Source organism: Quercus robur, chromosome 12 (assembly GCF_932294415.1).
Source record: "Quercus robur chromosome 12, dhQueRobu3.1, whole genome shotgun sequence".
Classification (NCBI taxonomy): domain Eukaryota; kingdom Viridiplantae; phylum Streptophyta; class Magnoliopsida; order Fagales; family Fagaceae; genus Quercus; species Quercus robur.
In genome coordinates, this window is record NC_065545.1 from 17,788,081 (window position 1) to 17,811,636 (window position 23,556).

General features: G+C 34.3%; 3 protein-coding genes across 5 annotated transcripts; 2 read left to right on the forward strand and 1 right to left on the reverse strand.

The window, feature by feature from the left end:
• The first annotated feature begins 1,057 nt into the window (after window positions 1-1,057).
• LOC126709355 (uncharacterized) lies at window positions 1,058-6,211 on the forward strand. Its single transcript, XM_050409567.1, has 5 exons — window positions 1,058-1,606; window positions 2,615-2,866; window positions 3,271-3,339; window positions 5,230-5,422; window positions 5,641-6,211. The coding sequence occupies exons 1-5, from the start codon at window positions 1,205-1,207 to the stop codon at window positions 6,063-6,065; spliced, it is 1,341 nt and encodes a 446-aa protein (XP_050265524.1). The 5' UTR covers window positions 1,058-1,204; the 3' UTR covers window positions 6,066-6,211.
• A 1,731-nt stretch (window positions 6,212-7,942) lies between these two features.
• LOC126709592 (uncharacterized) lies at window positions 7,943-15,020 on the forward strand. Of its 2 annotated transcripts, XM_050409888.1 has the most exons (9): window positions 7,944-8,139; window positions 8,235-8,327; window positions 8,490-8,726; window positions 10,327-10,435; window positions 11,400-11,445; window positions 11,767-11,852; window positions 12,348-12,406; window positions 13,009-13,134; window positions 14,763-15,020. In XM_050409888.1, the coding sequence occupies exons 2-8, from the start codon at window positions 8,248-8,250 to the stop codon at window positions 13,106-13,108; spliced, it is 717 nt and encodes a 238-aa protein (XP_050265845.1). In that variant the 5' UTR covers window positions 7,944-8,139; window positions 8,235-8,247; the 3' UTR covers window positions 13,109-13,134; window positions 14,763-15,020. The 2 variants fall into 2 exon arrangements, with proteins under 2 accessions (XP_050265846.1, XP_050265845.1); XM_050409889.1 differs by having other exon boundaries at window positions 7,943-8,327; window positions 11,767-11,828.
• Window positions 15,021-16,502: 1,482 nt separating this feature from the next.
• On the reverse strand, window positions 16,503-21,376 carry LOC126710380 (uncharacterized). 2 transcript variants are annotated; one of them, XM_050410803.1, is made up of 5 exons: window positions 21,323-21,376; window positions 20,744-21,104; window positions 18,989-19,893; window positions 17,489-18,841; window positions 16,503-16,846 (listed from the first exon to the last, which is right to left on the reverse strand). In XM_050410803.1, the coding sequence occupies exons 2-4, from the start codon at window positions 21,100-21,102 to the stop codon at window positions 17,529-17,531; spliced, it is 2,577 nt and encodes an 858-aa protein (XP_050266760.1). In that variant the 5' UTR covers window positions 21,103-21,104; window positions 21,323-21,376; the 3' UTR covers window positions 16,503-16,846; window positions 17,489-17,528. The 2 variants fall into 2 exon arrangements, with proteins under 2 accessions (XP_050266760.1, XP_050266758.1); XM_050410801.1 differs by having other exon boundaries at window positions 17,489-19,893.
• Window positions 21,377-23,556: the final 2,180 nt, after the last annotated feature.

Below are 23,556 nucleotides of genomic sequence, written 5' to 3' on the forward strand. Positions count from 1 at the left end.
GTGTTCTAATCACGTCTGATATGACATTTTTTTTCCACGTGGCGTCCACTTGGAAATCGAGTCTCTAATACTCGATTTATAAGCCAACTCCTTACTCACATGTTCAGCTCTCTCATGTACAAACCATTCCCCCCACCCCACCCCACCTTCTCATCAGACCACAGCAAACCCCCACACCACCACGCAGACCTGACTAAAAGCCAAAGAACTCGCAGCCGCCCGATCCAGCCAAACCACTCCACCACCGCGCCAAACCCACGCCGTGCAACCCAGGCATCAACCCACAGCCAACCCATAGCCACACAAACTCCAAACCACTAATTCGATCAATCCACAGTCACCTAAACTCCTAATCGATCCTGCCACCCTTTAAAATATCAACTTTTACCACCACGCTAGACCCACGTCGCGCGACCCAAGCATCAACCCACAGCCACCTGATCCAGCCAACCCACAACCACCCAAACTCCAAACCACCAATCCGGTTAACCCATAGTCACCCAAACTCCTAACAGATCCTGCCACCCTTTAAAATACCAACTTTTAGGGTCATGGGTTTTTGGATTTTCTTACAGAGAACCCTGATCAACAAGCCAAACGGGTCGTGGGTTTTGGGGTTTTTATTTTTTTAATTTGGATTTTAGGTGGTTGTTGGGGGTGGATTTGGTTAGATTTGTGCTGAATTGTTGGATTAATGCTCGAATTTGTGGATTGATAATGGCTAGTCTGTGCTTGTATTTGGTGATGGTTGATGGTGGCTAATCTGTGTTTTGTAGTCCAGACACTTAAAAATCTTTTCACTGTAAATATAAATCGAGTCACTAAGACTCGATTTCCAGGTGGACGCCACGTGGAAAAGCGCCAGCTCAGATCTGATCAGAATATGAAAATCGAGTCTTTGAGACTTGATTTATAGGCCATAAATCAAGTCTTTTAGACTCGAGATGTTAGTATGAAATGTACTTTCAAAACAGTGTCTACTAATTATATTGTTTGGCAAATAAGATTAATCCCCAATTTTGGCCATCTCAATTTTGGCCATCCCAAGGCCAACACCACCGAAGTAAAATCCTTAAATTAGGGTTTAGTTTGCCAATGGAAAACAATCAAAATTCTCATTTTTATTATTAGAGCACTACATATATAGTACTAGTAGTACTCGAACACTAATTGTAGCTAGAGATTTACAACACACAAACAATAAATGGCGAAATCGTCAACCACAAAGCTCTTCTTTCTCTCCTCACTTTCATCGTCGTTCCGTCTTCGCTACCTCACCACCGCCACCACAAGAACTAGTCTCAGTTTCACTTTCACTTGCAGTCGTAACATTACTACTCGTGCTTCGAAGAGTAACAAAAATAAGCAGAAAGCGAAAGTAGTGGTAACTGCAGCAGCGAAGAATTCAGTGGCGGTGAAGGAGAAGAGGAGGACTCGCTCTGACAAAGCTTTGGATGAACACGCAATCCAAAGCTACGTCGGTGACGGTGGCGCCGCCGCGCCGCATATACCTGTGATGCTTGGCGAAGTAGTCGACGTCTTCTCCTCCAAACCCCTCCGCTCTTTCGTTGATTGTACCGTCGGCGCCGCCGGTCACTCCTCTGCTGTTAGTCTTTACCTTCCCTTCCTATTGTTTCATATATAATACTTTCATATGCATTGATTAGATAATTGAGACAAGATACAGAGTTGAAAAATACTGCTACTTCAAATCTCTCTTTTATCTTTTTTTTTCCTAGTTTCATCTTTATGCTATTATTAGCTAATTTTCACTTGGGGTTGGATTTCCTGTGGAGAGAGAGAGAGAGAGAATTGTGGTAATTTAAAACTATGGAAATGTTAGTAGAGCATAATAGAAAGTGGCATTTTTCTAATTTTGGTGACACTTGTAAATTCATACCCGACCTTGACTAATCTGTTGAGGATCTATAAGAAGCCGACCCCACGATTTGGAAGTGGATGTTGTTTTTGTTGGTGACTCTACATAACTTGTCTTGAACATTTTAGCCATAACTGCAGAACCAAAAGTTCATAAACATCATGGTTTCAGGTTTTCAGCTGGTTTTGGGCTGTTTTATTTTCTCTGTGAGAAGACCATGGCCTTGAGTGTTACCAGAATCTTTGGATTATTGCTAGTACAAACTTCTAATGAAAATATCTCGTTTTCCTTGAAACTTATGTGTGCATTTATTTATTTATTACGTTGAGAAGAAAAGGCATAAAAGTGAGCTGTAAGCTATTTGTGAACTTTTCCCTCCTATGTGGAGCTCCATTTTTTTTCCTTTTCCTAGTCAAGTTAGGCTTTTAGCATGCAAAGATTAGGTTTTGAATTTATCTTTTGAGATTTGATCGTGCATTGGACAGCGCTATAATCTAATATAGTCCACACTTCCTGTCTTCTTTTCTTCCCCCTTTGTGATGAAGTTGTTTCGTATTAACTGGAATATGTCTTTACTGTTTAGTTATTGTGCTTGGTCTTGGTCTTGCCACTGTAAATTTTTTGAGAGTTTTTTTTCTTATCTCATAATTTGTATGTATCTTCCAATTTTGACTCTGAGTTGCTCCTTCCTAATTCTTGTGATTCTAATCTATTATTACTTATTGGAAACAACAGATAATTCAAGCCCATCCAGAATTGAAACTCTATTTTGGCATGGATGTTGATCCTGTGGCTTATGAGAAGGCTAAAGCTCAAATTGATGCCATCTTGAATGGTGATTCTTGTCATCCAACTTCTGACCTGAAAACACATACCATTTTGAAGAATTTTAGGCATATCAAATCTGTGCTTAGCGTGGTTGATAAGAAACTGTTAGACACTGGAGTTGATGGCATCTTAATGGACTTGGGAATGTCATCCATGCAGGTTTGTGTTAATTGCATTTGTTGGTTCTTAACTATAGATGACTTGGTGTGCGCACGCGTGTGTGTGTGTGTCTGTGAGAAGCTTCATGTATCACATTGGATTTTATTTTTTCTCTCATCTTTATCTAATGTAAAATTTTCATATATCTTTGAGGTTTGGGAAAACTGGGGTGATAGATTAATGTATTGTAACGGTTCCTTTTTTTTTTTTTTTTTTTTTTTTTTTTTTTTAAAGCAGCAACAGGTTGCTTTTCTTTTTATTTCATCATTGTTAATTAGTGCCAGTTTTCTACAATTAAGATTGGCAGTTTTGTACTTTGATCTTTGCTTGGGGGGAAGTCTAATTCCTCTGTATTACATATTACATAATATTATTCCGTTTTGAATGCCTTCTCTTTCGGACAGGTGAACGATCCTGAAAGAGGGTTCAGTGTACTTGGTAATGGACCTCTTGATATGCGAATGGATCCTCAGGTAACAATAAGGCTCTCCACAGATTTTTTATTTTTATTTTTTCACTTTGTTATATTCAGCTGATAGGCCTCAAAGAAGTTTAGTGATGTACAATCAAAACAATTAAATGCATTAATGAAAACAAGAAAATACCAATAGTTGAATTTACTCTTTATTTATTTATTTATTTTTTTGATGAAATCATCAAATTGAAATTATTCCTTCAGACTAAAGGTAGAACTATGATTAGTTTCAGCAATATTTCAACTTTATTTGTATCAAGTACAAGTGGATTTTTCATTACTTGGCATTTTGGCAGCTCTTCATTAAAAGAAAAATGTAGACAGCACTTACATTTAAGGCTTTTTTTTTTTTTTGGGTAAGTTACACGCGCACCCAGTAGGTCTTGAACCAAGGACCTCACTTTCCACTTAGCACTTGCAAGGGGAGAAGGTGCTCGTTGAGCAACAGCTCATTGGCCTTAGATTTAAGTAGTGTTACAGGTTGAAAAAGAGGATAAAGATAACATGGAAATAATAGATTTTAAGAAATGAAATCTAAAGTGTAAGTAGTGGGTTTAAGCTTTCCAAAAACTTGTAAATAATTGTCATCCTTTCAATGCCCTTGAGGTCTCTTTAGTCTTTAGGCCTAAAGTGCTGATTTTAATGCAGAGAAGATATTTTAGTTATATTCATTGTCTGATATGTAAGAGTGAAATTTGGTTATTATTATTTATATAAGTGGGATTTGTTAACGAATTAAATCACAAATGGTGAAAAAGGATATAACTTTCTAGCTAAGATCTAGTAGTTAGATAGTAAGTTATTTTGCTTTTCACATAGCCTCATTTGTGAGTAGTAGTAGTAGTAGTTAGATAGTAAGTTATTTTGCTTTCCAAACAGTAGTAGTAGTAGCAGCAGCAGCAGCACCACATAAATTCATCAATCTAAAGTAGAGATGCAAAAAATAAAAAATTCACACAAAAATAAAATATGAGAGAGAGAGAGTATTTACCTTTTTCATGTGAGAAAATATGTATAGAATGGGAGAGATTGGCATATTTATAGTAATAGAATGAGGATAAGAAAAGCCAAAATAAAAGGAAGAGGAAGGGATAATGAAGAGTGACATAAAGGTTGAGAGTAGTGGAGAGATGAAAAAGTAAAAGGGAAATTATGATTGGAAGAAGTGGAGAAAAATGAGAAATAGGTAGATGATATGGCTTAATAGGAGTGTAGCAACAATAAATACTCCACTTCAGCTTTTTGATATATATTGATAAGATAAAAGAGAGAAGAAAGCGCTTTTTGAGGATCAAAGGATCAGGGTGCATGAAGCCACTTAACATCTGAAATGCAAAGGAGAAAGTTGGGAAGCTGATGCCAAGAAGATAGGACAATGAAAGGGGAAGAGTTGGGGAGCTTCAAGGTTTTATTATGTTATAGTGAACCATGTGACTAATGATGATGTCTGGTGAGAAAAGTAGGAGTATTGACACAAGAAACAGATACATAAATCCATTAACAAACTAATACAATTCTTGGATTACATGGCACCAGAAAGCATTATGCTAAGCCTACAATTTGGTTCCACATACTGCATGCAGACACCTCAATTATAGGTTTAGAAAAAAAAATTCTGATCTTTTTTACCTTTTTCCCCCCTTAAAAATGCTTAGATGTGTAGAGTTCTGTACCACTGTTTTCCATACTAGAATTCCCATGAACAGTTTCTGCTTTCCTTTTCAATATACATGTTTTTATTTCCACCCTAGGCATTGTCTTGGTGTAATTTGATATCATTGCTTGTTGGGGGAATGAGTGAATTGGTCTATTTGTTTCCTATGTTTGCTCACTAAATAATAATTTTAAATTTGTGTTTAATTAACTGATTGGAACAGGCCTATGACAGGCAAGTCTGAGAGCAGAAGACATTTTAAATTCTTGGCCAGATACTGAAGTGGGACGGATATTGCGGGAATATGGGGAGGAAAGCAACTGGCGCTCTCTTCAGAATAAAATTGTCAAAGCCCGATTACATGGTGGGTTGCATACGACTGGCGAAGTAGCAGATCTTATTCGGAATGCAACTCCTGGGACTAGAGGTAGTTTTCTTACCCTTCTTCCATAGTGGTTTTCTTTTGACTTTGCCTTCTATATCCCTTCTAAATATATGGTACCTTTACTTGAAACACTCCAAACAAGTAATGTGCCTACTATGCACCTTGCCTCATATCTCTATCCATAACTAGGGGATTCAAAAACTCTCCCCACTAACAATGGGAAAAGCATTTAAGTCAATATTTTAATTTGATTGCTACAGGAGGGAGGCAAGGTTGGATAAAGACGGCAACCAGGGTGTTTCAAGCTCTGAGGATAGCTGTTAACGACGAACTTAAGACACTGGAGGATTCGCTCTATTCTTGTTTTGATTGCCTCGCACCTGGTGGTAGGCTTGCTGTCATCTCTTTCCACAGTTTGGAGGACAGAATTGTAAAACAAACATTTCTTGACATCATTAACAGCAATGAGGATGATGGGGATGAAGAAGGGAGACAGAGAAGTGAATTGAGAAAGATCAGAAATGACAATGGTGAAAATGAACCGTGGATTAAACAAATGATACAGGGTTATAGAGGAGCAATCCTCACAAAGAGACCAATAACACCATCGGAGGAGGAAGAGAGATTGAACCGCCGGTGTAGAAGTGCTAAGCTCAGGGTGATTCAGAAGGTTGAAAGAGAATAATTTTGGTTGGAACTCCGGATTCCCCAAGCGCATTTTTTGTTGTTGAACATTTTATAAATCTGTATCTGTGATGTTCTACCCCATTGTTGATTCATCATTATTTAATTTAAAGTTCTGAAGTAATAGGTAAGTGCTGGTTTTTTGAATTCCTGTACTACCCCATTATTGATTCGATGATCGAGATCAACAAAAATGATATTATGGGAATTGGACTGTTAATGCTTTTACTGGAGCCAGAATCTGTGTTAAATATTAAAATGAAAATAGAAAAAGCATTGTACACCCTTTTGGAAAAAACTAGCCAATATCTTGTGCGATGCTCAATGCATTTTTAAAAAATTTGAGCATCTTTAAAAAATTTGTAAGAAATTAATCAATAACTCATTGGGTTCATCAAATGCTATTGATAGTCATGACTAATTTACAAAGTTTGTTAGTAAAGCTAAATTCAAACTAAACCCTATTTCCTACCCATTTTTTCGATTCCAATGCTGGGTATCCTTTGTTATGTAGTGCTTTGTAATGAATTGTAAGAAGGGAAATGAGACAAATACATTTTAAAATGTTTAAGAAATCATAGACCTCAACATAAAAGATAAAAGTATTACCTTCCTTGTCAATTTTTAATAATAAAAAAAGTACTTCCGTAAATCTTTCAAATCCATGTTTAGGAATTTCATATTTAGTACAAAATGAAGACACTTCAGTCAATAAAGATTCTCATTCATCATGCAATCGTTGCTTAAATACTTCGACAAGTGTAATAACATTTACTATATCTTGATATGTATAACTATATATATATTTTGCAAAGCTATTGACAACTCATTTGTGATCCTCAAAATATTTTTTATCAAGTGCAAATCAAAGACAAATTCAAAAGATAGAATTAACCTCATAATAGATTGAGTTTCAACTTTTTGGTCGAAGATGTCATCTTCTTCAATAATCTCAAGTACATCAACTGCAGCTGAGAATATCAAAATCAAGTTGAGAATTGTCTCATAGGGTCCGTTTGGATTGAGTTTATTGTTACTGAAACTGAAAGTTGCTGAAATTAAAAACTGAAAACACTGTAGCAAAATAATTTTTAAATGTGTGAATAGTGTTGTGGGACCCATTTTTAATAAAAAAGTTGCTGAAAAGTGATATTTGTGGGTCCGTGAACAGTAAATAGGACCCACTGGTGTGCATTCCGCCCCTTATTTTGCTGTGAACAGCGCATGAGTGGATGAAAAGTGTACAGTAAAAATCGGTTGAAAAGTCAAAAACAATGGCAGCCAAAAAAAAAAAAAAATAGAAACACAAATTGGGTTCCAACATAGCAAAACGTAAACGCAAAAAAACGTCAGTTTCCTTGCAATCCAAACGCTCACATAATATAATTCACAATGTATATCACTAACACATTTAAGATTGGTCACTCAATTCAAACCTTGCTCACTTCTACAGTTCTATGTACATTGCTCTCTAATTCTTCTTTAATTTTGGCAAATTATGCATCCCAATAGCATTTAGTCTCTTACAAGAGCCTCCAACAACAATATTTTTAGTCACAAGATATATAATGAAATAATAAATTTTAATTTATGAATATCGTCATGTGGTGAATAGAATATTCTTCTAAATTTGGTATGGAGAAAAAATTTGCTCTGAATAATATCCGAATATCTATCCTGCCCAAACACAAAGAACCCACTTATTGCTACTCATATTTATTTATATATTTTATGCACAAAATTTGTTCATGTAAAATGATGTGATCACTTTACAACGGAACTCTCAGTGTAGACACGTGTAAAACCAGTGGCCTCATAACGTGCTGTTCGCCGGTGCTGAATTAAAAAAAACAATGATAGATCAATATAGTGATAGTGTCAGTGTGGTACTGAAGATACAAACAAAGCTGTCGTTACCCACCATACCTCTCGCTCTGTCTATCTTCTTCAACCTTTAAGCATTCAATTTCAACCTCCAAAGAGCTCCTTCCCTTTCCAATTTCTCAGCAAAATAAAAAATACAATAAATTTAAACCGGCTAATGAACATGCTGCAACTGTGTTGCTCTTATCTTTGTTAGTAACTTTGAAGAAATGACTCTTTCATTTTAGTCTGAATTCTCCTCTGGCTCTACTTGTCTTTTTTCAAAGTCTTGTATTTCACTTTGCAGCAATATAACAGTGATGTTAACTATTAAATGGCATGGACGTGGACAAGGCTGTGCCTCATTTCTATCTTCTCCAATACTAAAACCCAATACCAGGTTTTTACTACTGCTAATTATAGTAATATTAATCGATGTAATATATTTATGTTTTTCTTAAAATATTGGATAACTTGCTATTTTGCCATCTTTGCTAAATTTGCATAATCTTTCTTTACTTATATTTGTACTCATTATCTTAAAGTTTTGAGTTTATTTCAGGAAGAAAACTAAAGTAATCAAGCTAAACATATCAACTCCATCTGAGTCAAATGTAAAGAAAGCAAATTTATCAGCCACAAGGAAAGAAAGAATTAAGCTTCCAAATTATGATGATGATTGCTGTGGGGGCAAGACATTTCATATTAGTGAATTTCTATGCCACCCTTCTGGAATTCAAGCAATGCTCAATACAAGTTCCTTGCAAAGTTTTCAAGCTCTTGACACTAACACTTACAGGTCTTTTCATTTTACCATTCGATTTAATTTTCTTTAGCTTTGCTAATCTTATTTTGATTTGTAATTGTGTTTTGCCATAACAACTAACGAATAATTTTCATGATATACGGAACTGCTTGTGTACTATTATTGTTTCTTGAGAGAAACTGAAATTACCAAAAAAGTTTCAGGGAAGAAAGAGAAACTGAATGCAAACGAATGCTATGATTATTTTTATAAGACTTCATGGGGACCAATTGTTCCACATCGTGAAGCATACATAGTTTCGGAAAAAGTAAGATGAATGCACCATTTTGGAGGGTAATTTGTGTAGCTTTGTGCCATCAAATCTGGTCTAGGGTGCCTAAAGGATTAAATTCTCTGCAGTGTTATAAAAAGATACCTGTCAGTTTAGGAAGTGATAGAGAGTGTGACTTCATATAGAATAGAATAGAATGGAAAGAAAAAATACATATGGCCTACCCTGACTAGTTAGTTGAGGATCCATAACTAATCTCAAAATTTTGGGACTAAGGCTTAGTGGTTGCTGTTGTTTAATGTTCTTGAACATGATATAGGTGAGAAATGTGCGTGGACAATTTCTATGTTAAAAGTATGAAAGATCAGAAGGATTTTGAGGGTGACCCTTGAATGATTCTATTAAAAGATCTTATTTTTTAATCTTTTATGGTCCTCTTGTTGCTGGACTTGGCCTTAGTAGAAAACAAAGTGGGATCCTAATAAGAATTGGGGATTCTAGTAAAAGATCTTATTTTTTAGTCTTTTATGGTCCTCTCGTTGAAAGTGAAACTATCATTATGAAATTTTATGATACACACTCTCTTTGTTATGGTCTCAGAATTTTATGACAATCCTTTGTGTTTTCTCTTAGTTTAAGTTATTTTTTCAATGAAGCAGGAACTTAAAAGAAATTTAAAGATCCACAAGCATTGACCATAAAAATCAAAAATATTTTAATTAGGGTTATTAATATAGAAGAATTCAATAGTTATTACTTATTACTTTGTTTGCATATATATCTTTGACTAGAAATCATATCTCTAGTATAGTGGAAATTCCTATCTTACACATTATCACATATGAACTGCAATGCTGGTTTTTAACCTCAAGCTTTCAAAGATGTAATATAGCTAGAAAACAATAATTTTTTCTTTTCTGGAAGATCCTATTCTTCTAGAGTGCCCCTTTCTATGGTGCAATTCAATTTCTGAGCTTTGCCTTTCAATGCTTACATTTTTTGTGTTCTGAAGATTGGACAACTCCCATCTTCTTAGTGCAGCTTTGGTGGTGTGTATGAACAGTGGTTAATTAACCTATTCAAGTTTATTATAAGATGTTCTTGGCCCTTCTTATAGACATCAAGGATGAGTTGACACAATGATATTTAAGAAATTCTGGTTCTTTCTTTAAACTAAATAAGATTTCTATATTTCAATGTAAATGAACCAGACAATTAGTTCAGTTGTAGTCTCATCCAAAATCATGGACAACTCACTTTCTCATGTGCCTTCACAATTATAAACTCTATAGAGAAAAATTGTTACTCATACATTTTTGGAAATCAAGTTTCAAATAGGATTATCCTCAACTGATTGTGTAGGTGCTTTCTTCCAAAAGTTCAACTTCTAAATTTTGAAGCGGCCCCTGTGCTGGACTTACGAGTGACCCCAACAAATGAAGATTGTACAGTTGAGATGCTTTCTTGCAAGGTGAGTTTCTCTTCTAGGTGAGATAGTGCAAAAGAAATTCCAAGGGGTTGGGGTTAAGGGCTCTGGCTGTTGCATCATTCTCTCCTGGTTTCTTAAAAGTGAAAAAATACGTTGGTTTGGTACCATTTCCAAATAGAAGGGACAGGGTTTGTTATTTGGGTTAAACTTGTTTACACACAAACTATTTTACACACTCCTCCAAGTACAACTGAAGTCATGATTTCAATTGTTTTTGGGGATATGTGTAAAATTTTGTAAAATAGTTTGTGTGTAATAAACACTACTCATATTATTTTCATTAAAAGAGACGAAAGTTTTATACTTCCAACAAAAAAAAGGCAAAAGAAAACTTTTACTTCAATTTACGAACACAAGATCCATGTTGTTACCTCCTCTGCCAACCACACCACAGGCATGCTACCTCCAACAACACCATCAAGGCATTAACCCTTTAGTCCTTTAACACTACCAGCATGTCACCATCACCACCTTTGCCATAATAACATTTAGTACTGATATATGACTTACAATTCATTTATATATATTTCAGGTTCAGACTGGTGGATGTAAAAAAAAAATCAATTTTTAAAATGTTATAAATGCCTAGTGAGCTTACTTGAACAGGAAGTAAGTGCCTTACATGTGAGGAAGAAGAATACTGGGATGGCTTGGAGATATGCAATAAATTTACACTAGAAAAAGAAAAACAACAAGAACTCCACGCTCAGATATTGAGAAGCCTCCTTTGCCCAGTCACATTTGAACTTCGATTTTACTGCTTTGAACCTTCATAATTAATTATTTGGCATGGTGTGTCTTGGTCTTAAAAAATAAGATGCTGAATTGGTTTTTCTATGGGGTATCTCTTGTAAACTGCCCAAGTACTTGGCTTGCTCCCTTTTCTCAATGATATTTTTAAACATTAACAAAAGGTTTGCTGAAGTTTTCCCAATATGATATGCAGTTTGAGGGTTCAGAGATCGTGGAACGACAAAACAACCATTTTTCAGGTACATTTAGATCTACTGGAGTTAGCCTACTAGAGAAAAAAGTAGTCGTTTATGGGAATAAAAAATATAAGTTTACTGCAGAGGACTAACCTTTTCTATTCTTCCATTTGTTTGTTTCTCTCCTCAAATTAAACCTCAATATTTTAAGACTTCTGTAACATGCTCATGGACTATGGAGAGCCATTGTCCATAGGACCTAAAAGAATCTTTTGTACAAAAAAATTTATACAATATATGGGGTGTTATATTCATTTGATATGATGCAAATGATTTTGAATCAATATCATTAGATTTCTTTAAAATATTGTTTTGGACTTGCAGCTTCGATGCTAAATCACATGACATGGGAGACGAATGATTTTGAATCATTTTTGGAGGTTGAGGTGAAGTTGAATCTCACTCTTGAGGTTGTAATTATTCCCCTCAGAAACTGTGATAACTTTTTAGATTGTGGCATATGCAGACTTATTTTTTCCCTCAAAAAAGAGAAACATGTTAAAAGAGTTTTTTTGTTGTTGTTGTGGGGGAAGGCCAGGGGTTCCCACATGTTGCATGAGGAACAATTAATTCACATGAGACCAATTTTTGAAGCACTGTTGGATCGTATCTTATCTTGTTAACAAATAAATTTTAGGTTTACTTTATCCGTGTTATTTAGCTTGGTTGATGAGATAGTTCTAGCTCGTCAATCAGTCCTCCCAGATGTAATATAGCAAAATATTAACAGATCACCTTTTCTCCTCCTTATGCAGAATAACTTGGTCCTTTCATTCATTTCATGTTCATTTTCTGATTGATGAAATTATATGGCCTATGCATCTTTTCAAATCTATGTCATACTGAGTATTGAGTTGGGGATATAGTCTCACTAGTATATGAACAATACTATCTGTTGCTTGCAGATTTACACACGCCCATTTACTATGTTGCCTGTATCATCTGTTGAGCGTCCTGGAAATTTGTAAGTTATTCCGTAACCATTTTTAATTACAGTTTATCCTCTTGAAATCTACTAGTCTTAAATCATTATTTCATGAAGTATATGGTTATTCTTGTAATTTATGAGCTTGATAGCCTAGCATACAGATTTTGGGCAACACAATTTCATCACTCATTAGCTGTATCTTTGATAATATAATGAATATGTTAGTTACTATCAAAACAATTGAAGTGCTTTGATCAGTGTTTTTATTTGTTATCATTAAAAAGGTATAGAAAGGTAGAATTTGAGAACAACCAAGTCACTTTCCAAGTACTTTGTAAGGGTATCTCGATATTCACATAATCCACGAGAAGACTAATTTTTGCTTGTGGAAAATGCACTCTGCTCCTATCCTGATCCTAGAGACTAAAAACCCATCTAAACACTACAATATTCTCATAGATTATCAATCTGTTTCTAAAGTTATCTAGTTTTGGCTTCTTGAGTATCTTGGAACATCCTTATTTTCATGCCATAATTCCACAAATAAGAACACTTCCTATTTTACAAGCTGCACTTTTGTTTCTCTAGACCCTTTATTTTCTCCACATCCAAATAATAGAAAGTGTGGTGATGTACAGAATGATGCAAGCTCTGGTGGATAGGCTCTTCCCATTACATATACAGCAACTACTACAAGATTATGACAAATGGGTTCATCAGCAATTGGATATTTTATGAAGTCTGTCCTCCATCTACTTTTACAAGTAAATTCTTTGTCCTGATACTTAATAATTCTTTTAATTTTACAACAAATGGTCTGATATTGGATTTCAGATAATTTTCTTTGCTTTTGGTTGACCAATATTTATGCTTACCATGATAATACCAATATTTTGAAACTATTTAGAATTTTATGTCACTTCTAAAATTGTGTCTTCAAGACATGACATCTAAAACTCTGAGTTCAATACATAATTTCAAGTCTAACTGCTTTTTCATTTTTGTTTTTTCATAAGGCTTTTTCTAATTCATTACAGTCAATGCCACTTCTCTCCTTGCATTCAAATCTAAAGATTTATGTCATTCCTTCTTCTTTTTTCTCCTCCCATTTTTAACATTAATTGATTTAGTCAAGACTCAAGATAGAGTATGAGAAAAAAAAATTATGGATTCTAACTCACAATTTCAAAATAGTAATGTCTTGCCAACTCAAACCTAAAGTTGTGAGTTGAATTTTAAGAAAATGCATATTTCAATATTAGTCTTCAATAATTAATTCAAGGATGACATAAAAACTTAAAAGTTAAAAAAAAAAACATATATATCATTTATAGTACTCACTAGAAGTAGGAGTGTGCATGGGTCAAGTTGAGGGAATTTTTCAACCCAACCCACCATGGTGGGTTAAAAAAATCCAACCCATCACATGGGTTCAACCCAACCCACATGGATCGGGTTAGGTCAGGTTGAACCCATTGGTTGGATAGTTTTTATTATATTTTATTACTATTGTTATTAAATTGATTAGAAAAAATATATATCCCACCTACCACCTAAATTGAAAAAAAAATATATACACAAACTAGTATTCCAACTCAATTATAAACAAAATATATCCAACTGAGTTGATAAACAAAATATACATGAACTAGTATCCTAACTTAGTTATAAACAAATAGGAGTGAAGTGGGAGAGTGAGAGTGGCAAGCAACTTAGAGAGAAATAAGATTGTTAGGGTTTGCGAGATAATTGGGTTTTATATAAGAAGAGTTGAATAATGGGAAAAATTAAATAAAAAATTATTAATTATAAAATATATTTGTAAATATATAGGTAGATTTGGTCAAGTTAGGCGGGTTGTGATTGTTACGACCTGAACCCAACCCGACCCACAATTAAAAAAATTTTCACAACCCAACCTAACCCACCAATCCCTAAAAACCGACCCAACCCAACAGGTTTTGTCGGTTTTGACAGGTTGGTTGCACATCCCTAACAAGAAGGGAGAAACTACAAAATGGGAGAGAGATGGGTGCAGGGATAAAAAGAAAAAAAAAATTAAAATGTCCACCTCTCCCACTTCAGCTTCTCATGAAATTCAGGAGTGTAAGCATCATCAGCGGCTTCATCCATGTACTCGTAGATAAAGCCAATGTTGTTCGGACTAAACATTCTTCAGATTAACTTCTTTTTTTTCATTGTTCAAATGGTTTGAAGCAAAATGAGTTTTTGAAGAGAAACAAATGTGACCCTTTTTCATTAAACTTTTTCTAAAGATAGCCTTTTAATTATGAGAGTATTATAAAATGTTTTGGGATTGAAGAATCATGTCAAAATTGTTGTTTAAATTATCAATTGATGTCTTATTACTTCTCTATTGTTTTGCTTGCAGTTTTGTAGGTTTTGGTAACCTATCGCTTGGATAAGAGAAACGTCAGATTTGGTGATATTTTTTCTCATTATTGAAAAAGAATCCATTGTTTCTTTTAGTTTTGCAAGAACATTACAGCGCACATCAAAGAGATCTATGTTTTTCCTAATCTGGTTACCCAAGCATCTTTCTGCCATTTCTTAATTAGAAGCATTCTTATATCACCACTTGTATGACTAGCCAAGTTGTTCATATTAATTTCCTTCAATATTTTAATAATTTCAAATCTCCACCACAAATTGTCTATGTACTAAAAATATTAGTTCAATAATTTTTTAGGCAAAAAGTGTAGTTATTTGATCATATTATACATGTTTACAAATTTGAAAATTATATGATATAATGACTGATAAATAGGCATGATTCAAGAATGCAAATATCATTTAGATAAGTAAAAAATGCAAATATCTTTCAATTATTTTTGTTACATTCTTAACTGTGTGATGATTTATTTTTTTTTCAAATCAATTGTTTCTCATATCATTTGCTTTTTGTTTCTCGTATAAAAGAAAATTGACATCATAATTTAATTATACTTACTTAATTAATTAATACTCCACTTAAAATAATTAATATAATAAAATAAATATATTTATCATATTAGTAATCTTTTTAATTTTATAGAATAAATACTATAATGTTGGTGTGTGTGTGTATATATATATATTATGTATCAGTGAAAAGAGCTAAAAAATTAAATAGTTAAGCAATTGGGCACGAGAAAGAATGTTATATTCTAAATCGATAACTATTCTATTATTATATATATAAAGCCAAAGCTAAGTGAAAATTTAATTACATCTCATATTGGAGTCTAATTTTATACCATGTGTCACATGACTCTCATCTAAAATTTTGGTGCAATTATTTACTACACTATAAAATCGAGGAGTCCAATTAAATTTTCTTAATTTTTTATGCTAAATGAGTTATTATGTAAGAAAACCATAAAATCAAAATTAATAATCCTTAAATAAAATCAACATAAGTGATTCATTATTATTATAATATAATTAGTGGTTGGACAAATTAAAATTAAAAATTTCATCGATTGTTAAGAACGTATAAAATATATAATTCAACAGTGAGATTTTCAAAATATAAATTTTATAACAAGTTATTGGGTAGTGTAACGTTACTTAGAGTTACACAAGGTGTAACTTGAATCCAACCACATATATATATATATAAACTTGTTAAAATTTTAACCTACATTTAGTTATGCGTATTTGTAAATGTGTTCCACACATATGCATGTATTACAAGCTAATAATAATAATAATTTATTCCAAATAAAAATTGTTTTATATATAATTTATAAAAATAATCACATATATTCTTTTAATATAATAAATAATGAATGTTAAACTATACGTTTTTTTTTTTTTTTTTTTTTGAGAAAAAGGTAAGTAAAACCATACATAATTAATATATAGATTTGTTCTATTGGCTTATGTAATGAGCTAATACTTTAACATAAATACAAACTTTATTTGAGTGAAAGCCAGAATAAAGAATCTCTCAAAAAAATTGTCATATGACAAAACTTCATACTCTCCTACATGAAGTTCTAATTTATTTATCATAAAATGCGATAAATCTTTTAACAGACATCCATAAACTTCTGACCAAAAAGCAGTTGAAATATAACACTGCGAAAAAGGAAAATGGCCATCCGACAAGATAACTAGACCCTCAAGCTATAACTTGAACAAGCATCATCTAATATGCAATTATTTGCTTCAACGAACCTTCTATAATTTGAAAACCAAAAGAAACATATTACATAATATCAAGATCTCATCTCTTCCTCTCAAGCGCAACATCAGACGCATCAAGAGCAACATCAGACGCAGCAATTACAATGAAAAAGTACACTCCATTACAAACTGGTTCAATTGCATGAGGGAAAAAAACAAACAAAAACTAAAATATGCATCCTCCAGTACATTGAGTAGAAAATCGTGCATCTCCATAAGCCTTGGCAAATAGAATTCAGCTTTTTGCTGGCGGTGACCATTTAACCAACTTTGATGTGATAAGCACTGTAACAACAACGCATTTGATAAAATCAGACAAAAATTTCTGAGATATTATTTGATGAATCGGAACCTTAAATGATGCGCAACAAAGTATCAAGAAAATTTATGCAGGGAGAGAATCCATGACACCCCCAAATTTGATGGTTTCGAATTAACTTCAGTATAAACATAAAGAAAATTTAAAAAAATTGTTCCAGCTAAGTGAAATGCCCAGAATGCCCAGAATGGAGATACAAAAATGGAATGCGATTCTCAGGCCCCAACTTCAATATGTTTGAACAACTAACAAACTTTTCTGTTTTGTAGAGCAACTAGCATGGAAGATCTAAATAAAAAGCCTTACTTCATGTATAAAACCAGAATGAAGCGTAGAAAAAACATAAAATAAGAAATGGTTGCTTTTTGGAAACAACAAGAATGGCCTTTGAATACTTGTTCCTTAGCATATCTGTACAAAGATAAGCACTTGATTTCAACTCTAGCAGGCATAACCTACAAATGCATGCATCTTCATAGTTCATACTAGAACTGTATGCTAATATGCAACATTAGCATGAGGTCTTCAAAATACCTATATGGCTGAATTCCTATACCTTCTAACAAGCAATAAATATGAGTCAATTTCAAGGGAGATTATTAACTCACCATCTGCAGTACAAGTCCAAGACAGAAAGCAGAAATGGTATCAACGCCTAGCTCTATCATCATCACGCTTATCGTAATCATGCCTTTTTCTCTCGCTTGATCGAGAATCATCATATCTCGCTCTCTTCGAGTAATCCAGTTGCCTATCCCTCTCATGACCTCTATTTTCTCGCTCTTCGTCATCTCCTCTTACCTGCCGTCTACTTCCACGCTGATTCTCTTCATCATCCCTTATATGCCTTCTATATTCATAATCTTCATCTCTTCTATGCTTTCTCCCTCTTTGCTCCTCTTCAACTCTGCTTTGTCTTCTCCCTCCCCCTATTTCCTCATAATTCCGGTCATCCTTTCTACTAATGCGTTCTGTTTCGTCATTCTTACCATAACTTCTACCACCCCGTTCAATAGTTTCATTATCACGCTGTCCCCCAGATCTAAAACTTGAATAATCCTCCCTCTTCTTGTCATCCTTATTTAAGTATGCTCTAGTATTTGAGTCATACTCAATTTTAGAGTCCTTTTGTTGCTCCCCACTGTGCTCTGCCCCTTTGACAGAATGGCGACTTCTTGATTTTGACTCAGGTTGCTCATCTTCATTTCCAACATTAAGCCTCCCCTTCCCTCTCATTCTTTCATGACTTTCATAAGTTGTTTCATCTGCAATATCTCTCCTAGACTTGTACCGTCTAAAATCAATCTCATCAACTGGAGAAACTGACTCTTTTTCCACTGCTTTTTGTCTCCCTGCAGTAATCTTAGATTTTCTCCTATCATAACTGGTATCAGAATCTTCATCATCAGACTCATCCTCTGAATCATGTCTTCTACCCACATGCTGATCTTTATTTTTCTCGTTCTCTATCCTATGACTTCCACTATGTCGATTCCGCTGTTTCTCCAATTGACTTCTTTTCTTTTCTATCTCCTTATCAGTATCACTGGATTCATCCTCTGAATCATGTCTTCTGTTCATTCTCACATGCTTATCTTGATTCTTCTCGTTCTCTATCCTATGACTACCACTAGGTTGATTCCGTTGTTTCTCCAATTGACTTCTTTTCTTTTCCATCTCCTTCTCCAATTGACTTCTTTTCTTTTCCATCTCCTTATCAGTATCATCAGATTCATCCTCTGAATCATGTCTTCTGTTCATTCGAACATGCTTATCTTGATTCCTCTCATTCTCTATCCTATGACTTCGACTAGGTTGACTCCGCTGTCTCTCCAATAGACTTCTTTTCTTTTCCATCTCCTTATCAGTATCACTGGATTCATCCTCTGAATCATGTCTTCTGTTCATTCGCACATGCTTATCTTGATTCTTCTCATTCTCTATCCTATGACTTCCACTAGGTTGACTCCGCTGTTTCTCCAATCGACTTCTTTTCTTTTCCATCTCCTTATCAGTATCATTGGATTCATCCTCTGAATCATGTCTTCTATTCATTCGCACATGCTTATCTTGATTCTTCTCATTCTCTATCCTATGACTTCCATTAGGATGATTCCGTTGTTTCTCCAATTGACTTCTTTTCTTTTCTATCTCATTATCAGTATCATTGGATTCATCCTTTGAATCATGTCTTCTACTTGTTCTCAAATGCTGATCCCGATTCTGTATACGAGGCTTAGTTGAACCATAACCATCACTGGAGCCATGCCTCCTATTAGATGTTCTATACTTATCCCCCCTTTTGGAACTCTCATTGCTTGAGTCATCGGTAGCAGAATCAGAACCATCACTATCATGTTTTTGGTTCTTGTGCTTTAATGTCTTGTGCTTCTTATCAGCATCCATATCAGAATCCGTAGCAGAATCAGAATCATCAATGTTGTGCACCTTGCTTTTCTTGTGCTTCCTTGAAGTCTTCCGCACATTGACATTGCTGTCAGAATCAGTAGCAGAATCAGAATCATCGCTGTCACGTATTTTGCTTTTCTTATGCTTCTTAGAAGGCTTGTGCTTCTTATCAGCATCAATATCAGAATCACTTTCACGATCAGTGACCCTATTACCTCTGCGGTGCTTCTTTTGAAGAGCCTTGGAATTCTCCCCATGGCTATCTGTATCAGAAGAGTCAGTTTCATGTCTTCTCTTTTTACTTCCTTCCTTCTTGTGGTGCCTTGATTCTTTAAGACCCTTTTTCTTATCATCTTTTTCAACTTTCTGATCTTCATCCATGTTTTTCTTCCCCCTGAACTCTCTATCCAAAAAAGCATGTTCACGTTTCTCATAATGCTTGATATCATCACCAAGACCATCCTTCCGGCCATTTCTGACATCATCACTGCCTTCAATACTTTGCTCATTAGGTTCAGATGCAGCTATCCCAAAAGCAGATCTTAAAGTTTCCATTTGCTTCTCTTTTCTGGCAGCAACTTGGTGGGTCTGTGTATCTGAATATCTGATGAATATGCAAGCACAAAACTTATTAAAAAATGTCCATCTTCCAAAGATGGATAAACAAGACTACTATTAAAAATAATGGTGGGAAGTACAGATACAAGTCAACAGATTGCCCCATTTGAAGATCTCACAAATGAAAATAACAATAGATAGTCACCCATTGAAACATCAAATATGAGGAACAAATTTTCAAAGGAAGAAAAAAGTATAAGAACTAAGAAACGCAATTCCCAAAGTATATGCCAGCTCAAAGTAAAGCATATACCTCCAAAACCAAATAAAAGAAGAGGCAGAACTGCTTGTTCCCCAATGACGCATCCTTTTATTAAATTAGTAAGTTTACAAATGCACCCAACTGGGTCTTAGACCCACAACCTCAGGACCTTGATCTTACAAGGAAATGAGAGACCATTTAAGCTAGAGCTCAATGACATGTGCTAATACTAACATTGTACCAAGCCTATTGAATTAGTCTTTTATTACCATTAATACAAAGGCCATACCCAATGCGCAAATCTCTCAATTTTTTCATGGTCTGAAAGAGGTCATGGTAGACAGCCTTTCCCAAACCTTTTTTTTTAGAGAGTCTGATCCCCAGACTCAAATCTCTTTTGATGGAAGGCATTTGCCATCGCAACCTCTCTTTTATTACCATTAATATGACATAAACACACACACCACAATGTCAACTAATAAAACCAGTACTAATAACAATTGAAAAAAAAAAAAAAAAAACCCACTAGTCATATAGAATATTAGCAAACCCAATCCAAACAACTACAATTGATACAAATGGAAATAACATAAAATCAAACTTCCAACAACTTTCTGAAAGTGCAAGAAATTACTTATTATTGGTGATATTCCCTCCTTCCTGGGAAAAAGCAGAGGTGGCGGCTGTGGCAGCAGCTTCTAGGATCTTCCGTTCCTCGTCGAGCCGCTTGGTAATCTCAGCATCGGTGCAACCCTCATCGGTGAGCTGGTCCTCGAGTTCGACGAGCTTGAGCTCAATCTGACGCTTGCGATCGTGCTCGAGAATATCTCTGTTGGGTTTCCTAGTGAGACCGGCCGAAGCCGGGTTCGCCTCGAATCCCTTGCCGTTCTCACTGTTCTTCTCAGTCTTAGACCTGATGAAAAACTTGTTGCTCTGTATGTACCCATTGGTGCCTGACCCTCTCGGAGTCTGTAACCCTATTCCGTTATACATCTCTGAAGAAAAAAACCAAACCAAATTCACAATAATGCTTAGATTTCAAATTCCAAGTAATAGAAAATTTTGAAAAAAATCCTAATATATGGAATGAAATGAACAGTCTAGATCTATGATTGTCAACAATAACAATAGATTTAAGGAAAGAAAAAGAGAGAATCGGAATTTCTATATATTTTCCAGGGAAAACAAACAAGATCGAAGAATCTAGGGTTACCTTTGGTTGGCAAGCAATGAAACGATGCGATCTGGCTATTAGAGTGTGCCAACTTTTCATTATATAATACAAATTCTGAAAAGAACTGGGCTTGGCCCAAGAGGAAGTATAAAACGAATTCTAATAGTACTCGGCTTGGCCCAATAGTAAGTGTAGTATAGTTTTATAAATGATTTTTTTGGGTAGCTTATTTGAATAATATGAAATAAAAAGTTAACAACTAGTTTATTTTTTAAAGGTCATGCTAACGAGTGAGTTTAAGGTACTGGTTAAGAATCCAGTTAAAGAAAACTTTTATGGGAAAAGAAAAAAAAGCAATTAATGTTTTGACATTTTTTTTTTCATTTCTCATCAAAATGATGTCAAAACTTTATTTAATTGGATTCTTAACCAGTTCCCTAAAGGCATTTGTTAGCATTTTCCTTTTTTAAAATTTGAGACAAAAAAATGAATAATTTAAGCAAAAAGCTAGCTTGTAATTGGTTTAGTAAAATTTTACTATATTTGTAAGGACACATTTCGGATCCTTGGCCAAAGGTATGATTGGATCCAATCCCAATAAGCCCAATACAATGAATTTGTAGAGAGTAGGTTGAAAAACTAGGTTCTAATAAATGACTTAACAGTTAGAATGGAATTTAAAAGGTAATCAAACAAAAATGGACTGGATTTATCTAAGTAAATTTGTCATCGGCATAATCCAAAGAGGTATATTTTAGTATATATTGATTGAAAATGGTTATAGATATGGTACAAGATGCTACAATGTTTTCTCTTCCAAATTTCTGATCCCTCCTCCATGGAGGGTCTCTTATGTTATATAATTCCCTTTGAATGATCTTGGTCCTACACTTGTTGATCATCTAAGTCACTACTTGAGTGCTTGTCCCATCGGACACCCCCTCAGGCCCTCTATGAGTTGGGGTAGCCCAGGCAGCACTGTTCTGTGATCTTCTCCACATTAATGCAGCCAGAAAGTTAGCTACAGAGTATTTAATGCGGTTGCAGCAGCCTTTTCTTTAGATATTTTCGAGTTTCCATCCCTCTTGTACATTCATAATGCACGTTCCTATTAGTGAAATTTCCTGGAAGGTCACTTTGAACGATAGGATATACATTTGGTCTATACTTCGCTAATCCAAGGAGGACAACCTCCCCCAATCTTTCCATTTGCCACATGCTCATGGGACTCTAAGTTTAACACCCTCATTACTGTTTATTCATTCTCGAACCAATCAACATCCTCGGTCAAGGCTCAAGACCCAATATATAATTTTGGGCCCTTATCCCTACAATATTCATTTAATTTTTATAAATAAATAATTAAAAAAGATTTATTATATTAAAATATAGGGATAAATACAAAAACGGAAAAACCACCTTTGGGCTAAGACTAAGTATTAGCATGATTTTTCCCAAAAAAAAAAAAAATTATTTGTTTCCTATACACAGACAACAATTAACACCGTTTAAAAGTTCATTACTCCTCCAAGTTATCTGCTACCTTTCTAAGAGCTTATCTTGATTTCACTGGTCACAAAATAACTACATTATGGTAAATATATGCACATGATAGTGTCTACATAGCATATGGTAAACAAATAATAGCTAGAGATAGAGAAGGAAGTAGGAGCATAAAAATTTTCAAATAATGTTAAATGACATTTGTGCTTAGAGAGCAAATTAGATATTTTTCAAAAGCTTTGGTAGTAATTGGCATTAACCTGAATCTCTGGGATAATTTTTATATTTTGGCCTAAATTATAAAATTATAATAATAATTAAAATAAACGTTGAAGTTTATTTTAAATTTCTTGATTTCTTTTAATTAAGTTAAAGTATAATTTTAAATATCTTAAATTAGTAAAGTTTTATCAAAATTAAAATTTTCTAACAGTTAATAAACTAAATTATTTTAATAATTCATGAGTGCAGTGCCCAATAATCTTGTAATTTAGTGGATTACCTACTCTTATTTCTAAAGAGAATGTAACCATTTAATGTAACCACAAAATATTCATATTATATATTCAAAATTTAATAATAATAAAATAGACACTGAAAATACAACAACAAAAATTATTTTGTGGAATTTTGGTTAGCGGCGATTGGTTCTGGTATTTGTCCTTTCTGATGGGACTGAAAAAGCTTGACGACGAGGTTATTTAAATGAGACATTTTTATTTCTTTCTTTTGTTGGAGTGATCAGTGTGGGTGATGGGTTTTGATGTTTA